The 16,102-nt window shown below is 38.9% G+C and overlaps 1 protein-coding gene across 3 annotated transcripts; it reads right to left on the bottom strand.

The window, feature by feature from the left end:
- Positions 1 to 4,088: 4,088 nt before the first annotated feature.
- Positions 4,089 to 15,805, bottom strand: LOC131221960 ((E,E)-geranyllinalool synthase-like). 3 transcript variants are annotated; one of them, XM_058217261.1, is made up of 12 exons: positions 15,584 to 15,805; positions 13,733 to 13,922; positions 13,203 to 13,420; positions 12,953 to 13,076; positions 10,868 to 10,983; positions 10,133 to 10,359; positions 7,895 to 8,010; positions 7,715 to 7,813; positions 6,673 to 6,888; positions 6,444 to 6,573; positions 5,203 to 5,448; positions 4,089 to 4,847 (listed from the first exon to the last, which is right to left on the bottom strand). In XM_058217261.1, exons 2-12 carry the CDS (start codon positions 13,831 to 13,833, stop codon positions 4,230 to 4,232), a joined length of 2,211 nt encoding a protein of 736 aa, XP_058073244.1. In that variant the 5' UTR covers positions 13,834 to 13,922; positions 15,584 to 15,805; the 3' UTR covers positions 4,089 to 4,229. The 3 variants fall into 3 exon arrangements, with proteins under 3 accessions (XP_058073244.1, XP_058073242.1, XP_058073243.1); XM_058217259.1 differs by lacking the exon at positions 15,584 to 15,805 and adding an exon at positions 15,011 to 15,380; XM_058217260.1 differs by lacking the exons at positions 5,203 to 5,448; positions 15,584 to 15,805 and adding an exon at positions 15,011 to 15,380.
- Between the last annotated feature and the right edge of the window lie 297 nt (positions 15,806 to 16,102).

The raw sequence follows: 16,102 nt of genomic DNA, 5'->3' as shown, positions 1-16,102 counted from the left end.
CGAACTCTTTGAACATAGCCTGCTTGAATTCTTCAAACATCGCCTGATTGTTCCCAGTGAATAGCAGATCATCAACATATAAACAAGTGATAAGGATATCACCACAGGCATTCTTCTTTGTATAGACTGTATGCTTATACGGACATTTGACGAAGCCATTCTCTTGAAGATAACCGTCAATCCGTGCATTCCAAGCACAGGGAGCTTGCTTCAACCCATACAAGGCTTTCTTCAGCCGATACACCTTGTGTTCCTCCCCTTGCATGACAAAGCCTTCAGGCTGGTCAACGTATACTTCTTCTTCGAGTACCCCATTTAGGAATGCAGATTTCACATCCAGTTGGTAGATCATCCAACTGTGATGAGCTGCAAGGGAGATAATCATTCTTACAGTGTTAAGGCGAGTAACTGGAGCGAAAACTTCTTCATAGTTTACCTCATATTTCTATTTGTAGCCTTTTGCTACGAGCCTTGCCTTATATCGTTCGATCTTACCATCGGCATTCCTATTGATTTTGTACACCCATTTGAGACCAATGGTCTTCTGGCTTTTGGGGAGTGAGGTCAACTCCCATGTTTGATTCTTCTCGATGGCATGAATCTCTTCTTCCATAGCCTTTCTCCAACATTTTTCATTCACAGCCTCCTCGAATGTGAAAGGCTCATGGTCTGCATACAGGCAGAATAAATTCACTTCCTCAGTTTCTGCATAGATGTCGTTGAGGCTTTTCATTTTAATAGGAGCCAACGGTGAAGGAGAATCGGATGAAGATGTGCTGGATGAATTCTGATTTGATGAAGTACTTTCAGGAGAGATGGAGCGTACTCCTGGACTTCTGTGATTCGAAGGGGGTGATGTGGGTGTCTGCTCTTGTTCTCATGTCTCTCTTCTTCATATTCTTCGACCTCGACTTGCTTTTCTTTGGCTGAGTTTCCCTCGTTCCATTTCCATGCTTCTTCCTCACAAAATACCACATCTCTACTCACCACCAGCTTATTGGTTAGTGGGTTGTAGAGCTTGTATGCCTTTCACTCTTCGCTGTAGCCGATGAAGATACACTTCTCGCCACGATCATCAAGCTTTTTCCTTCTTGCTTCTGGAACTTGAGCGTAGGCAACACACTCATAGATCTTAAGGTGTGCCACGCTCGGTTTGTATCCACTCCATGCTTCTTGCGGTGTCTGGAATCTGACACTCTTAGTCGGACACCTATTGAGCAGATATGCAGTACATGCAACTGCCTCTGCTTAGAAATTCTTTGGCAGACTTTTCTCCTTCAGCATGGTCCTCGTCATATCGAGGATGGTGCGGTTCTTCCGTTCCGCAATTCCATTTTGTTGTGGCGTGTACGCTGTAGTATGTTGTTGCTTAATGCCATGTTCCTTGCAATATTCTCGAAAAACATTTGAGGTGTACTCCCCACCTCTGTCAGATCGAAGAGTTTTGATTTTAAGACCACTTTCTTTTTTAACAAGGGCCTTAAAATTTTTAAAAATAGTAAAAGCAACAGACTTCTCTTTGATTATATACACCCATAATTTTCTACTGAAATCGTCAATGAAGGTAATAAAGTATTTATTACCTCCAAGAGAGATTGGATCTAATGGTCCACAGATGTCACTATGAACCAACTGCAACGATTCTCTTGCTCTTCGGGATACTCCACTCGGAAAGGAGTTCCTTTGTTGTTTCCCAAGTGTGCACGCCTCACACACATGTTCTGAAGCTTCAATAGTAGGCAAACCATGCACCATGCTTGATGATGACAGAAGTTTCAGGCCACTGAAATTTAGATGGCCAAAGCGAAGATGCCACATCCAGGAATCATTTTTTGCTTTTCCATAAAAACACTTCTCAAGCATTGTGTTTATATGGAGAGGAAACATACGGTTCTTCGCCATCTGGACTTTTACAATTAAACGTCCATGCATATCTCTAATGGAAAGAGAAGAGTTCTCCATGTGTATGACATACTTTTTTTCGAGGAGTTGTCCGAGACTCAGTATGTTACTTTTCATGTTAGGCACATAGTACACATTAGAGATATAGTTTGGAACACCATTCTTCTGAAAGATTTAGATTTTACCTTTACCTTTCACAGGTGTTTTTGATGAGTCTCCAAACGTTACATCCCCATGAACTCCTTCTGTGAGTTCCACAAAGAGTTTCTTGTCGTCGCACATGTGATTACTTGCACCCGTGTCGAGATACCATACATCATGCTGATCACTACCTTTCTCTTGTGCAAGGAGAAGTGTGGAGCTTTCTTGTTCATGGCTTGATGCTTCGGCATAGTTGGATAGCTCGTCTTGAGTCACCGGCTTGCTCCAGCAATCAGATGCTTAATGGCCAAGCTTGTTGTAATTGTAGCATTGGATGTTCTTTGTATTTCCTCGTCCGTGTATAGATCTACCTCTACCATTTCCTCTTCCATGGAAATTGGTATTTTTCTACTGGTTTTGGCCATGGCTTTATTGGTATCTGCGTCCTTTGCCTCTTACGCGATTGTTAGCAAAACGTCCACCACGTTGTGAACTTCCACGTCCACCATTATTATTATTTAGAGTCAATCTTGACTCTAAAGCTTGTTCCATCGGCATGGAACTGGCATTCTTCTGCATTCGTTGCTCATGAACTTGCAACGATCCCATCAACTCCTCAATGGAGAGTTTCTCAATATCTTTTGATTATTCGATCGCCACAACTACATGCTCAAACTTGGTTGTGAGGGATCGAAGTATCTATTCAATAACTCGGACATCTTCAATCTTTTCACCATTTCTTTTCAAATTATTGACAATTACAAGCAAACGTGAAAAATAATCAGTAATATTCTCACCTTCCTTCATGTGAGTCGCTTTAAACTCGGTTCTTAATGTTTGAAAGCAAACCCGCTTCATTCGATCTACACCCTTGAAGATGGTGCTAAGGGTATCCCATGCTTGCTTGCTTGATATTGCTTCGGCAATCTTTTCGAAGGTGGATTCATCCAACCCTTGATAGAGGAGAAACAAAGCCTTATTGTCTTTCTTCCTTTGATTTTTTAGAGTGATCTTTTCTTCATTGGTGAAAGCGGCTTCTTCTTCCATAGTGGGTTCTTCATACAAATCAGATTTTTTATTTTTTATTTGCTGCAATCTCTTTTTTTTTTTTTGCAAACAGATTTTTTTGCAATCTGATTTTTTTGATAACAGATTGTTGCTGCAATCTGATTTTTGAAAATAGATTTTTTCAATCGGATTTTTTTGCAATCTGATTTTTTGATAACAGATTGTTGCTACAATCTGATTTTTGAAAACAGATTTTTTGAATCGGATTTTTTTTTTTTTTTGCAATCTGATTTTTTGATAACAGGTTGTTGCTGCAATCTGATTTTTGAAAACAGATTTTTTCAATCGAATTTTTTTTCAAAGCAGATTTTTTGCTGGAAACTGTTTCTGAAAAAAAAACTGGACCTGTGGGTTATGGGCCCACCACAACTGACGATCAAACAAACCTGGCAGAGGGAAAACAGGGAGTGCGAGACCTCCTTCCACGACTGATTTGTCTTGGGTATTGCAGACCCAAAACATGCAGTGTAGAGCCTCCTTATTACGGCTGATGAGGCCCAAGGATCAGTAGCTCTGATACCACTTTGTTGGGTCTAAAACCCAGCTTCCTGCTGACGTGTGGCTGCAGCCACCATGAAACAAAAACTTGAAACTTTTGGAAGAAGAAGAAGAAGAAAGAACTGCTAACTTTATTGGAATGAATTGAAAATCGTATTACACTGCTGCCTATTTATAGGCTTTTTTATTGTGTGAAATTACTAAACTATCCTTGTCTAGATTCATCCTAGGAGTAGCTAAATAAAGAAAAAATAATCCAGAGAAATCTAGAAAGAAATCTACATAGCTAGCAATCTGATCTTAGAAGAAAAAAAATCTAATCTAACAGCTTGCACATAAGATATGCACACGGTTTTGGATTTGCAGAAATCACTGTTTCCAACTGGGTGAACATGAAGCATCACAGACTATTCGAAAGTACCTTTTTATATTGAATAAAACAAATGCTCCACAGCATCAACAACCAAACCATCAGCATGTAAACTATAAACTCTCACTGTAATTAAAAAGATTGAAGTCTTTAGTATTACCAGAGGATATTTGAAATAGAGCTAATGCCATACTACAAGAGCACCCAACAGTACAATCCCACTGTAACAAGCCTAAAACTACACAATTTCTTATAACCAAAATAAAGGTTTAGCCACCCTATGAGGTGTTAATATGCTAGGGTAGGATCTTAATCGAAATTTCAAATGGACTTGACCACCAAGGTTCAATTGTCTGACTTCAAATGGTACGATGCCTGTATGACGTGGCGAGGTATAATCATGAGATATTTTGCACCAATTTTCTGGACTCAAGCGGGTTATTTTTCGTAGGGTCGATATTTTGCTACAATGATCTTGAAAACTTCTGGCAATTTGAGGTTTGAGACTTGCATTTTCCTTCCTTAATCCGTAGTGAGCTTGGATAATTTCTTGCTGGAGTGAGTGTTGAACTTGGACCATTAAAGGGTCATAGATTGCTTTGTTGATGTAGTCCTGCATCTCAGTGGGAGAGTCATACCCATTGTTGGAGTTGAAGAACATCTGAAATACTTTTAAGCAAGATAAATGGAGTTGTTTGCATGCTTTGGGCATGTTGCTGGAGTCATCCATTAGAACAAGTTCAAGCAACTCTTTCTTCTTCACATCGAGAATCTTTCTTATACCAGCAATCGAGTCTTTGATATGTGCTCCTGGATTCTCCTTCATGTATAGCAGTACAATATTCATCTTCCCATCTGCTTCTTCCTTCTGAAAGTGAGATTGGACATGAGATTTTCATAATGATTGATAGAAACACAACTAGATTTTCATAATGATTCATCTTCCCATCCGTGAGGAAGCTGAAATAGTCAATCATTTGTATAGGATATGATAGGCGGGCCTGCTATGGTATTGCTGCCCCGCCCGAAATAGCCTAGGTTGTAATAAGTTTTTTGCCATATATGAGACTGGTGGGCCCTTCCATCTGGGCCGCACCAAAAAAAGAAAAGAAAAAAAAACTAGGCTGCAAATTTTAAATAATCTAATCTTCTGAATCAGTTATCACTTTATATATGACATGCGCCTTCTACTTGGAACAAGTTCAATGAAAATGCTTGTTTACCTGGTAGCTTTGTATGTCATTGAGTAGACGTGTTATAACCATGAGAAGTTTTGTAATAATTTCAGTGTGCGATGGCCTTATCAGGCATTTTGATAACCTTGGGCCTATCAAATAAATTGCTGGAAGCGTAATAGTATGTGCAGCAATGGAGATCATGCCGGTCTGGATATACTCGTCTATGGATGGTGCAATTAGCATTCTGCTCCATTCAGCTTCCTTTAGCCATGAAACAAATGTTTCGTACCACTTCCACAAGGAAAAAAAAAAACTTAGCATTTTTGTTAAAACTTTCAAAGAGCTGTCCTAATTAGATCACACGTGTAGTTAAGTCAGCCAGTACACATGCCACCACTTATGCCAGCATGGCGAATATCGACAATATCCAAGCCATCCATTAGAAGGGTACCGTTTAGAATTCCCATGCCAACAATTAGGTCGGACCACTATTCATGTGAATCACAATTAACTGAACAAATGTACGGTTGTCAATATGATGGCTCACCTACTAAATGGACCATCTTTGTATTTGGGCAGTAACATCTAAATTGTGAGGTCCTCCTGATGGATGGCTAGGATTTTTACCTAGTGCCATGTTGGCATAGGTTGTCACCTGTGGATTAGGTGGCTTGCGTGGGTGTGTGGGCTCAGCATAACTGGCTTTTAATTTGCCCATATGAACGAGAGAGAAACGCTGAGGCCATTTTATTGGGGAGAAGGATGAGCCAATTCACTGTTTCCCAATGTGGCACACGTGTGATATCCAGGCCATTAATCATGTTGCACTAATCATGAACATTCCCTGCCGCCCATTCACTAGTTAGGCCACTTTGCAAAGAAAAAAAAGTTGGACAGCAAGAGAAGAAAAAGAGTGATGGCGTAGAATCTTTATGATCAGTGCAAACATGTGTTTTTCAGCTAATGAAATAAGCAGCCAGACATCTGGCCAGGCAAATTTTATGGTGGGCTCCATGTTGTTGAACGGTCTAGATCACAAATAGGTATCATGCCTTGGCCCTTGTGCAGGAACTGCCTCTTCAATCCCTCACAAATGAACCACCTTAGCATTTTTCAATGACACAATTTTTTTTTTTTTATATACACACTCACACCCACACACTCCATAATGGGCACTCGAACTCATGACCTCAGTGTTGAAACTTACAAGGTCTATTATAGAGCCACGAGTAGGGACTCACAATAACAAAATAATATGATTAATGGTTAAAGCTTAGAAAAATTACCACTCCCCGAAGATTATCTGTAACATCACGCCCTTGTTTATCCAACGATTTTTCCGCGATATGATTAATGAGATTGTTAAGTGCATCAAAGATGATCTTGCTGTGGTCACTTAATCCCTCCACATCCCATCTTGTGCCATTAAACAATAAATGATTTTAAGAACAAAGACAATAAAATCATATAAAACATGCAGTTTAAATAACCCTAATATGGATGGCCGGCAAGTACCTTCGGATTGCTTCTGTGAGTTGATTTAACTCATCCATCGAACCTTCCATATCAAAGAAATCATCAATCACTGTAACAAGGATTGCACTTTTAGCAGCCACCATCCGTAGATCAGAAAGTGAAGGACTGTACGCAACGGCTGCAATGGCTAAGTAACAGTAGGTGGTCTTCTCTCGACCAAATCCTATGTCACGTAGACCTGATTCCTTTGACCACCTATGAATATCACGAATCATGATACAATGTATAAGGACCACTATATGAAAATACAACAAATTACTTTTTCCATTATCTATTAACAATGGCATGAGACACCTTGCTCGATCGCTACACCCACAATGTTTGATTTGAGAAGTGAAATGGTTGCATTTAAATCAAGCAATGAATTCCATGTAGTAGTTTACACGTACAATAGATAGCCTGGCCGGGTGGTTGTTATTGTTACTGTGTTTGTAAGATAAAATATCAAGTGCAAATGTATATTCATTATATTATAGCTAGCGCAAATGGTTGTTGTGGGATCTACCGTGATGTGGTGTTGACATCCACTCAGGCCATCCATTGTTTGGTCATGGGCCTAAAAATGACGCTGATCCTTGACTCAGGTGGGCCACACGAGTAGGAGATTTAAGAGAAGATGCTCACCCTTTATTCTCATAGAGGACTCACCATGTTATGAACTTGTCATCCAATTCATTCATGTGAAACATCTACCCCAGATGATGACACACCTAAAAAATGAGGCCATTCTGAAATATGGGTGGTGCCCAACACAAATTAATGGTGGGGCATCCAGTCCAACGCCAAAAGCGTTCCTACTTGTGTGTATACACCTGAGTCATATGGATTGGCTAGACTTCTTTTTGGCCCATGGCAAATGAAGGATGACATGTAAAATGATCGATGTGGATGTTATTATAATTAGAACATTATAGTCGGGTCCCATGGCAACTATTTGCACTATAATTGCAGTAAAAATGTTTGCAATGGATCTAATTAATGGAGAAGATCAAATAGATTTACTAGAAAATGAGTTTACCACCTTGTCAACTCCTCCAGTTCGTTCATGAAAATCAATTGACGTTGTGTGTAGTTGTCCTTTGCTAGTTGCAGTAGCAAACTGTTGTTTAGGAATGATAACCTGCCATAAAGCTCTGTCTTTTGATCTTTAAAAAATAGGATGTGCAATTATGATGAATTGATGACACTTGGACGTCCATACCTATAATATGAGGCCTTTTCCATCCATAGACAGTTTTTTTCGGTTCTTTCAATGGTCACTCTGTGCTCGAGATGATCCAATCGAGCAAGCCATGGAAGCATTAGTTCATGTTCAATCTGTCATCACACACATTTATATAAATTGATAATTTTTAGTTTCCATAGTTGTTTAGTCCTGTTTGTTTTATGAATTACACCGGTAATGAAAAGGACATGTGTCATCATTATGATTTTACAACAGTCAAACTAACCACAGGAATCATCGGTGAAATGCGCATGTATTCTTGAGATGGGTAAAGGACCTCATAATCATTGGAATTCTTCATGGCATCACCAGGATTTCCAAACAATGACATCAATGTATTTTCATAATGATTTGATGTTGAAGGAATGTAAAATGTTCATTATTACTATTTTATTACTTGTAAACCAAACATGAAAATTCGCGGTCAAATGGAATGCAGATAGTGTTAAGAGCTAGTAAAGTAATTTGTCATCATTGCACATTTTCTTTACATTATGGTGGCAAATGGTGAAACAAACAGGTCCTTATTTCTATTTCAATTATCCAAATATCTTGTTATTAAAATCTTTACATCTCATTTGATGTAGAATGTGGATCAAGCACATTCCTAACACACATGAACCCGAAAAAGCCCAATGAGAAATCGACAAAATTCAGCCAACTTTTGACAAGTCGACCTTTGTGGTCAACAGGTCGAAATTTTGCCTGAAATTTCAGATTGCTTGCTGGATGATTTCTGCCAATTTTGATAGGTCGAAATACTGTTTGATAAGTCAAAATAGTACTGTTCTAGATTGCTTGCTGGCTGATTTCTGCCACTTTAGACAGGTTGACAAATCTTGCTAATAGGTTGAAATCTAAACAAGTCGATAAATCAAGTTGATAGGTCATAAATCACAAAATTTCTTGTTGTTTCGACCTGTCAACTCGATAAGTTGACAAATAACGGAAATTTATGCATTTTTTTAGAATTTGTTTCCTTATTTGATTACAACTCTTCGGTTACGTTTTTAGAGTTATTTAAAGATGTTAAACTTACTTTTTACTATAGATTCATTAGCTAAAATAATTTAATTTCTTAGAAGTTTTCTTCTTTCTTCACGTGGATTTAAGATTTTCTATTGTTGATTCAAGAGAGCCTTATGGTTTCAAGGCAGTTATCCATTGAGGAAGATGGTGATTGACCTCATCACGTCATCCCTGACATCATCATTTTATGTAAACAAAGAGCCTCATGACTCAGAATCGTATGATGCACTGGTAACAATGAATGAATCAATTATTCTCACTTATTCTTGTGGGAATAATGGTATCTATTTTGGTACATGTAAAGTATGGCTAGAATTATTTTTTTCTTAGGAAATAGTTGGGACATTTTTGTTGAAAATTAATTTGATTTTTCTTTGTTTTTTATTTGAGAAAGAAGTATCATTAACTAAAAACACAAAAACAACCCATTTTTATCACTTTGCATCTTTGCTAGCTAACAACTTTAGAGCCCACAAGAAGGATACTCTAAATCTATGAATGGAACTTATTTGTGAGGAGCCTCACGTGACTTCCTCCACATGTGTAGGGACTTGAAATCCATTCATATCAGGAGCACCATAACTAGTCCAACTCTATGATCCTGAGTCCTTATAAATAAATCATATTCCAAGGGATAGAGATGAGAGCTTGGACATTTGGAGACAAAAAAGATAGAAAAAGAAAATAGTAGATAAAATAGAAAAGAGGTTCCTCTTTCTCTTTTCCCTCCCATCATCATGTGTACATAAATGCGTGGTCCAACCTTGGATGATTCTCACAAGCCCACGCCCCAGCCCTATAGTGGGGTGTGAGGAGTATCTTTTCCTACATCTTTATTGTTTGGATGAATCAAAGAGAGAACTCCTACGTGGACGATGGGTATCAATGATCAAAGTATATAAGGTAAAATGTCCACTTTTAGTTGTTCTTGTTTTTAGAATTTGATTATATCTAAATGGAGATCCTTTAAGAGATATTAAAATCTATAATTTTTCAAGAACTTTACTCCTCGTATTTCGAAAAACTTTATAAACAAAGGTGGGGCAACCTGGGCTTTAATAGTTTTTCTTATGTGGGCTTTTGCTTTTAAAAAAGTTCGGCCCATCAAAGTGTGGTCCACTATAAAATTATGCAGGAGTATTGGTAACTGGCCCAAGCCCAGCCCATTAAAAAGGGTTTAATTACCTCTTCCTGATTATTGGACGTAGCAACACTATTCTTTACATTTCTCATGGCCATTCCCCTCTCTAGTAACTTTCTTGAGAATGTTCTAGCATCCTCGAGTTCATTTTCACCTAGAAACATAAGTTCTGTTGCTTTGTAAACATTTAACATCGCAGTCGAGAAGTATTCGTAGTTTTCCTCGATGTGCTTTATAATATCCTCATTTTGCAAGAACCAACAAAACCTCCCTGCAAACAAAAATCCAAGCGGCGTCAAGAAGACGGTCGAACAAAAATTGATACTTTGGCAAAGCATTATGGTTCACATACACTCACTCAATGGCATGCATAAAAGTCAAACAACGGGTTCCAATTACCCGAAAATTACACATATAGGCCAGGGGACATTTAGTGGACAGCTAAGACATATTAGAGAATATATTTGTGTTGGTATCTATTTCAATGCTCCCTTGGGAGATAATTTTTCTGTATTGGGTTATCTTAATTAAATAGGGTTAGTTTATGAATATATATGGCATCCCAAGGGAGGAGTAAAAATAGATATCAATGTGCAAATGTATTCTCTAACAAGACAAAAAGTAACCAACTATTTGAACTTAAAAAAGAAAATTTTCATTATCAGTTATCTGATTTTGGGACTGGGATACTTCTACAAGTGGTAAATGAATGCATATGAACATCCTGAAATTGTTTGGACAACTGAACGATGAAGACATGAGATAAATAAATAACTTACTTGGGGATACACGGTAGCCATTCATTCGCAACATTCGAAATGATAACGAGTCCTTGAATATCTGTTGTGGGGCTATGGACTCTATCATTGCTTCTGATTCTTGCTTTCTCCAATTCCTACACATTTATTTGAAAAATTATCGCAAGCATTTCTGAGAGTTAGTCCAATTTAAAAGTTTCTTACCCACTCTAGAGACCAAGATTTTATGTCATTCAAGGCAACAATTTTTTATTAATATCTAATGCGACTGTGGCAACCAAATAGTAGTAGTATGAAAGAGAGGAAACTACTGTACTTGTTTATCCTCTTTTGCACATTGCGGCTGCATGCTCGTCCATGGGTATGATTCCTAGTCTTTTGTGATCAATGTTTTAATTATTGGATCAGAACAAAAAATGTTTCGTTGAATCAAACTTGAACTATTACTAAATAGATGATTACTAAGTGAAAATAAAAAGGAATGAAAAAAATATATATTTATGGTGCATGGGTTAAAAGAAAATTCAATGCACAGATGAGGATATGTGGACCTAAACTTATCCATGGAAGTTATGGGTGTGGTGGAGGATCTGAGGCCGCAGAAGAACTTGGTGGTGAGGACCACAAATGATTCAGACTGTGTCAAATTGAATGCGGATGGGCCATTGAGTGGTAGAGAAGATCTTTGCATTTCACAAAAGTCATGAATGCCCTTCCAACAAGGTCGCTGAATCTTGTTGGAGTTAGAAAATAAGAAGAAAAAAAAAGGTTGCTGAATCTTGAACCATATTACATGGGTTGCATAGGGCTGTACATGAACCGAGTCAGCTCAGTTAGCTCGCTCGACTCGACTAAAAAAAGCTCGATTCGGCTCAGTTCGAAACTGAGTTCGAGATGAGTCGAGCTGATTTTTTAAGCGTGAAAAAATTTCAAACCAAGTTCGAGCTTGCGAGGTATAAATAGTAAACTTACTATTTATAGACTATCATGATTTCCATTAGACCTCATGATTTTTGGCCAAAAATAGTAAATGTCTTATTTGGCTCAACCATGCTATTCTCCTAATTATTCTAAGCAATTTTCATGTTCGACGCAACTCCTAAGGCCCAACGGATGAAGAGTTATAATCAAACTAAAACTTACTATAAATAGTAAAAATGAAAATAAAATGAAAATTCAACTGTTGTAGTAGGGTTGGGTGGCTGAAGTAGCTTCTCCTACCCCAAAATCATACATGTAATGTCCAGTAACTCATTCCAGTTTGCAAGATATGTCCGTTTTAAGGTTCTGACAGTCGGGATCACTTCCGTCACTAACCGAGTCTTTTTTGATCCATCTTGGCGATGAAATTTTCTACGACCCCCTCTACATCAATAATCCCAAAAATGAAGAAGATTCAAATCCCATGTGTACCATAACATAAGAAGAAGTGGTGATTGGAAGCTCTACCATTATAAGCTCTCTAGTAACCACCATAGTGTTTTTGTAATGTTTATTTTCTAACCAGTTGATAAGGTCACATAAACCTCCATGAAGAGAAAAGGCAAATATCAACTTAATTTTTTTTTTTTTAATATTTACACACGCACCCGACACAGGCCGAAGTGGGATTTCACCACCTATGGGTATCAAACCCAAGACCTTGTGTTGAAACTCCTCGGAGTCTACCACTGAGGTAAGGACACGAACCCAACCAAATTTCAACTTAATCCAATTCTTATGTTGCCATTAATGGTCAATCACCAATCTTTCCGATGGTATGATCCACCCGAGAATTGAATCTGCTTCATTTTTGGGCTCATGCCCTAAAGTAATGTCGAAAAACAGCTGGACTGCGCGGATACAGAATAAATACATAAAGGTGGGCCGTACTGTCTTGGGTGAGGCTGGGGCCGCATCTAATCTGCTCCCTTTATTGTGAGCTTGTGTGTGTTTTTATTTATTTTTTAATTTTTTTAGAAGAGCATCGTAGTTTTTGGTTGGTAGCAGTGTTAAGCATCTTGACCGGGCGATGCTTTGCCCTACCATGGCTAGGTGCATTTTCCCTCTCTTCAGTTAAAAAAAAAAAAGGTGCACTCTTTCCACTAATGGCTTCTATTACTTTACCTATAAACGCCACACAAAACCTCTTCAATTTCCTCCTGAAAGTACTCCGCCAAACCTAATCTCTCCAATCGATCAACCATGCAAAGCTTTATGAGTTCTTCATCGATGGGATACACTGGTGGAACTGTACCAAAGTGCAATGGTTAGAAGTCCACAGCACGATTTTAGAGAGTGACAGAAACAAAAATCACAAATAAGAAAAAGAAAAAGAGAGCCATGTAACCGAAACAAGTGTTATAGTTTTCCTCACCTCCATCCTTACACCTTTGGACCACAGATTCCAAGTACACCATACAATTTTTATCTCTTGTAGCCATAAAAGCATGCGCAGTGGCAGAAGGTGACTGAAACAAGGAACCATCTTCGCTCTGATGTTCGAGTATGTGCTCGGGACTTACATAAGTTTCAGGCAATGCTTCCATATATGATGATAGTGGAGGATAATAAGCTTGATCAGTGCATTTTACCCTGCATTTAAATGTCTGTTAGCATACTCACAAACACATGACAAAGGTGGCCGCTCTGGCAAAGCGATGATCAGCCCGTTGACTGGCCTAGGCTTGAAATTTAAGCCTGGGTTCGACCAATATCAGTCACAAATGGGCCTGGTATGTGGCCGAGCCCTAGCATGAGCATCAAATCAAGATGTGCACAAGGCCAAAAGTTCAGCATCCAAAGCTCGGACCACGATGGATGGGACCGGAGATCTGGGCCAGACTGACTAAGATCTACAGAGATGAATATCAGAAGCAGAGATTGGATTGCGTCAAGAAGCAATACATTTCAAGAATTCTCTGTCTCTCGCAGAAGATATCGTCGACCACTTCCACGAAGCCATCAGGAAATATATCTAAGGCTGCAGCTTGCGCAAGCTCAATCATGGCGGGGAAAACAATGGCAAACTGACGAGGATAGCAACCATCTTCCTCTCTTAGTAGCTTATCTGTGTTTGCATGAATAAATTGCAATCCTGAAATTTCCATAGAACATGAGCTTATCAAGTTACAACCGTTGTACACGTGTGGTCCTACCAAAAAAACCAACTGAAATTTCCCGCGGTATATGGTTGGCTCGTATAGGAGATTATGATTATTTATCTATAGGTAGTACGAGAATAAAAGAAGTAGAAAAAAAATATATTAATGTGGCCCACAACATAAATTTAGAAGAAATTTTTGGATACTCTCATGGGGTCTGATGGATGATACGCAGGCACTTGAAAATTTCATGCGCAAAATAGAAGCAAGCCAAATAATTCGTGAGGCCTGATTTCTTTTTGCTGGGCCCACCCAAATGATTATATATACTGTCTTTTTGAATCAATAAAATTATTGCAGGTGCTCCCACCTTTCCCTAATAATAATAATAATAATAATAATAATAATAATCTTGAAGTCAAATGACTACTAGATTTGCAGACATTAATTGGGTGGTTAAAAATGAAAATGATGGTTATATTTAAACAAATCCTGGACAATTGATGGTTAAGACTGTTCAGCCAATCTAAATTTGGGACTAAGCGAAAACGATTCTGAAATTCGGTCCCCATGCTTGCAATTTCTGATTGCCTGTTTGGAAGGAGAGCTCAGATTAGGGACAATGTCATGTCGAAGAATCAGGCTAATATGATAATTAGGTGGGCCACCCAACAAATGAACGGTTAAAGAGAATTAACCATTGGTCTAAATTCTGCGGGAAAATGAAAATCAATGTCATGTCGAAGAACGGGCTAATATGATAATTAGGTGGGCCACCCAACAAATGAACGGTTAAAGAGAATTAACCATTGGTCTAAATTCTGCGGGAAAATGAAGCACAAGTCGGCCCGAGTTTTGACAGAAGGAACCTAAGCAATCAGATAGCCTGATGAGGGGTTTAGATATAATAACCAATTTCCTCATTTCCAAATGTAAGGCCAGTAACTTTTGGTTTCCCAAATTCCAACCCATAAGGATGAAAACCTGTTTTTCAGTCCTCACGTGTGCTCTCAGGGAGATACTGAAAAGTTTGCATTTTATGTGGATACAAGAGAGTTCATATCAAAACCATAAATAATACCTAACACTATGTTGGTGGACCCCACATTCCATCTCTTGAGTGCAACCATGCAAGCCAGGGTGGCAGACAGACACTGTATGGTGGGGGCATTGGACTGGCCTGGCTCTCCCCAAAACCCTTCCTCCCTCTGATTACTGAGAATCCAGTCCAAACATTTGTAGAACATTGGACGGTTAGGATGTTGAGGGTGTGGGATCATGGCCATCCAGGCTGTGTCATAAGCAGAAGGCACCACAAAGCAGTAGAGATCAACCGGTGAGAAAATCTCTTCCTTGATCTCCTTAACAAGACCCTCAATGGATTCCATTGGAAAATAAAATAAAATAAAATAAAAAGGAGGAAGAAGAAGAAAAAGAGAAATCTTCACCAACACAAGAGCTGGTGTTCTAGCTAAGCAAGGAGGGAATGGTCCGCATTTATAGCCACTGGGTTTTGAATGATCAACGGTAGAAAGTGACCCCTTTTTACAGGGCCTCTGCAACCCTGATGTGATGACTTTTAATTAAAGGAAGCGACTTTAAGACATAAGAGAGTGGATTTGATGAAAGATACAATCATGGTGGTGGGGGCCACCTGAGTTTTGGCTCCAGAGCTTAGCATCGAGGTGCACTTGAAGGACAGTAACATAGTGGACCCAAAAGAGCTTGGGGTCCAATGTGCGGTGTGAAACAGGCACTATAGTGGAGTCCGGTCAATATAGAGGGCTGGAACGTGATGTACGTACAAATCAATACCGTTGAATGCATGTCTAGAGCAACAACTCGTGTTTCACATCTCTTGCACAGCTCATATATATGGTTAGCATAATACATGATCTAAGACATGACATTATGTAGATAACTAGTCCGGTATCTTTGTTGGCCGTGCAAATTGCCTGTCCTTGTATACAGGAACTCGATAATCACAAATCTCTTGTGACCACAAACCTACAGGAACTTCTCTACCAACATGAAATTTCTGTGACCCTGACATACAGGAACTTCTCAACGAACACACTTTTCCTGTGACCTCAACCGACAAGAATTTCTTGATTTTCTCCTCGGATGCCAATTACCTATGCTTGGATGGCTAGGATTTTTAGGATCTTGGCTC

Source organism: Magnolia sinica, chromosome 12 (genome assembly GCF_029962835.1).
Source record: "Magnolia sinica isolate HGM2019 chromosome 12, MsV1, whole genome shotgun sequence".
Lineage (NCBI taxonomy): Eukaryota > Viridiplantae > Streptophyta > Magnoliopsida > Magnoliales > Magnoliaceae > Magnolia > Magnolia sinica.
Note: the sequence above shows the minus strand (reverse complement) of the source record. Positions and strands in the feature narration are given on the sequence as shown.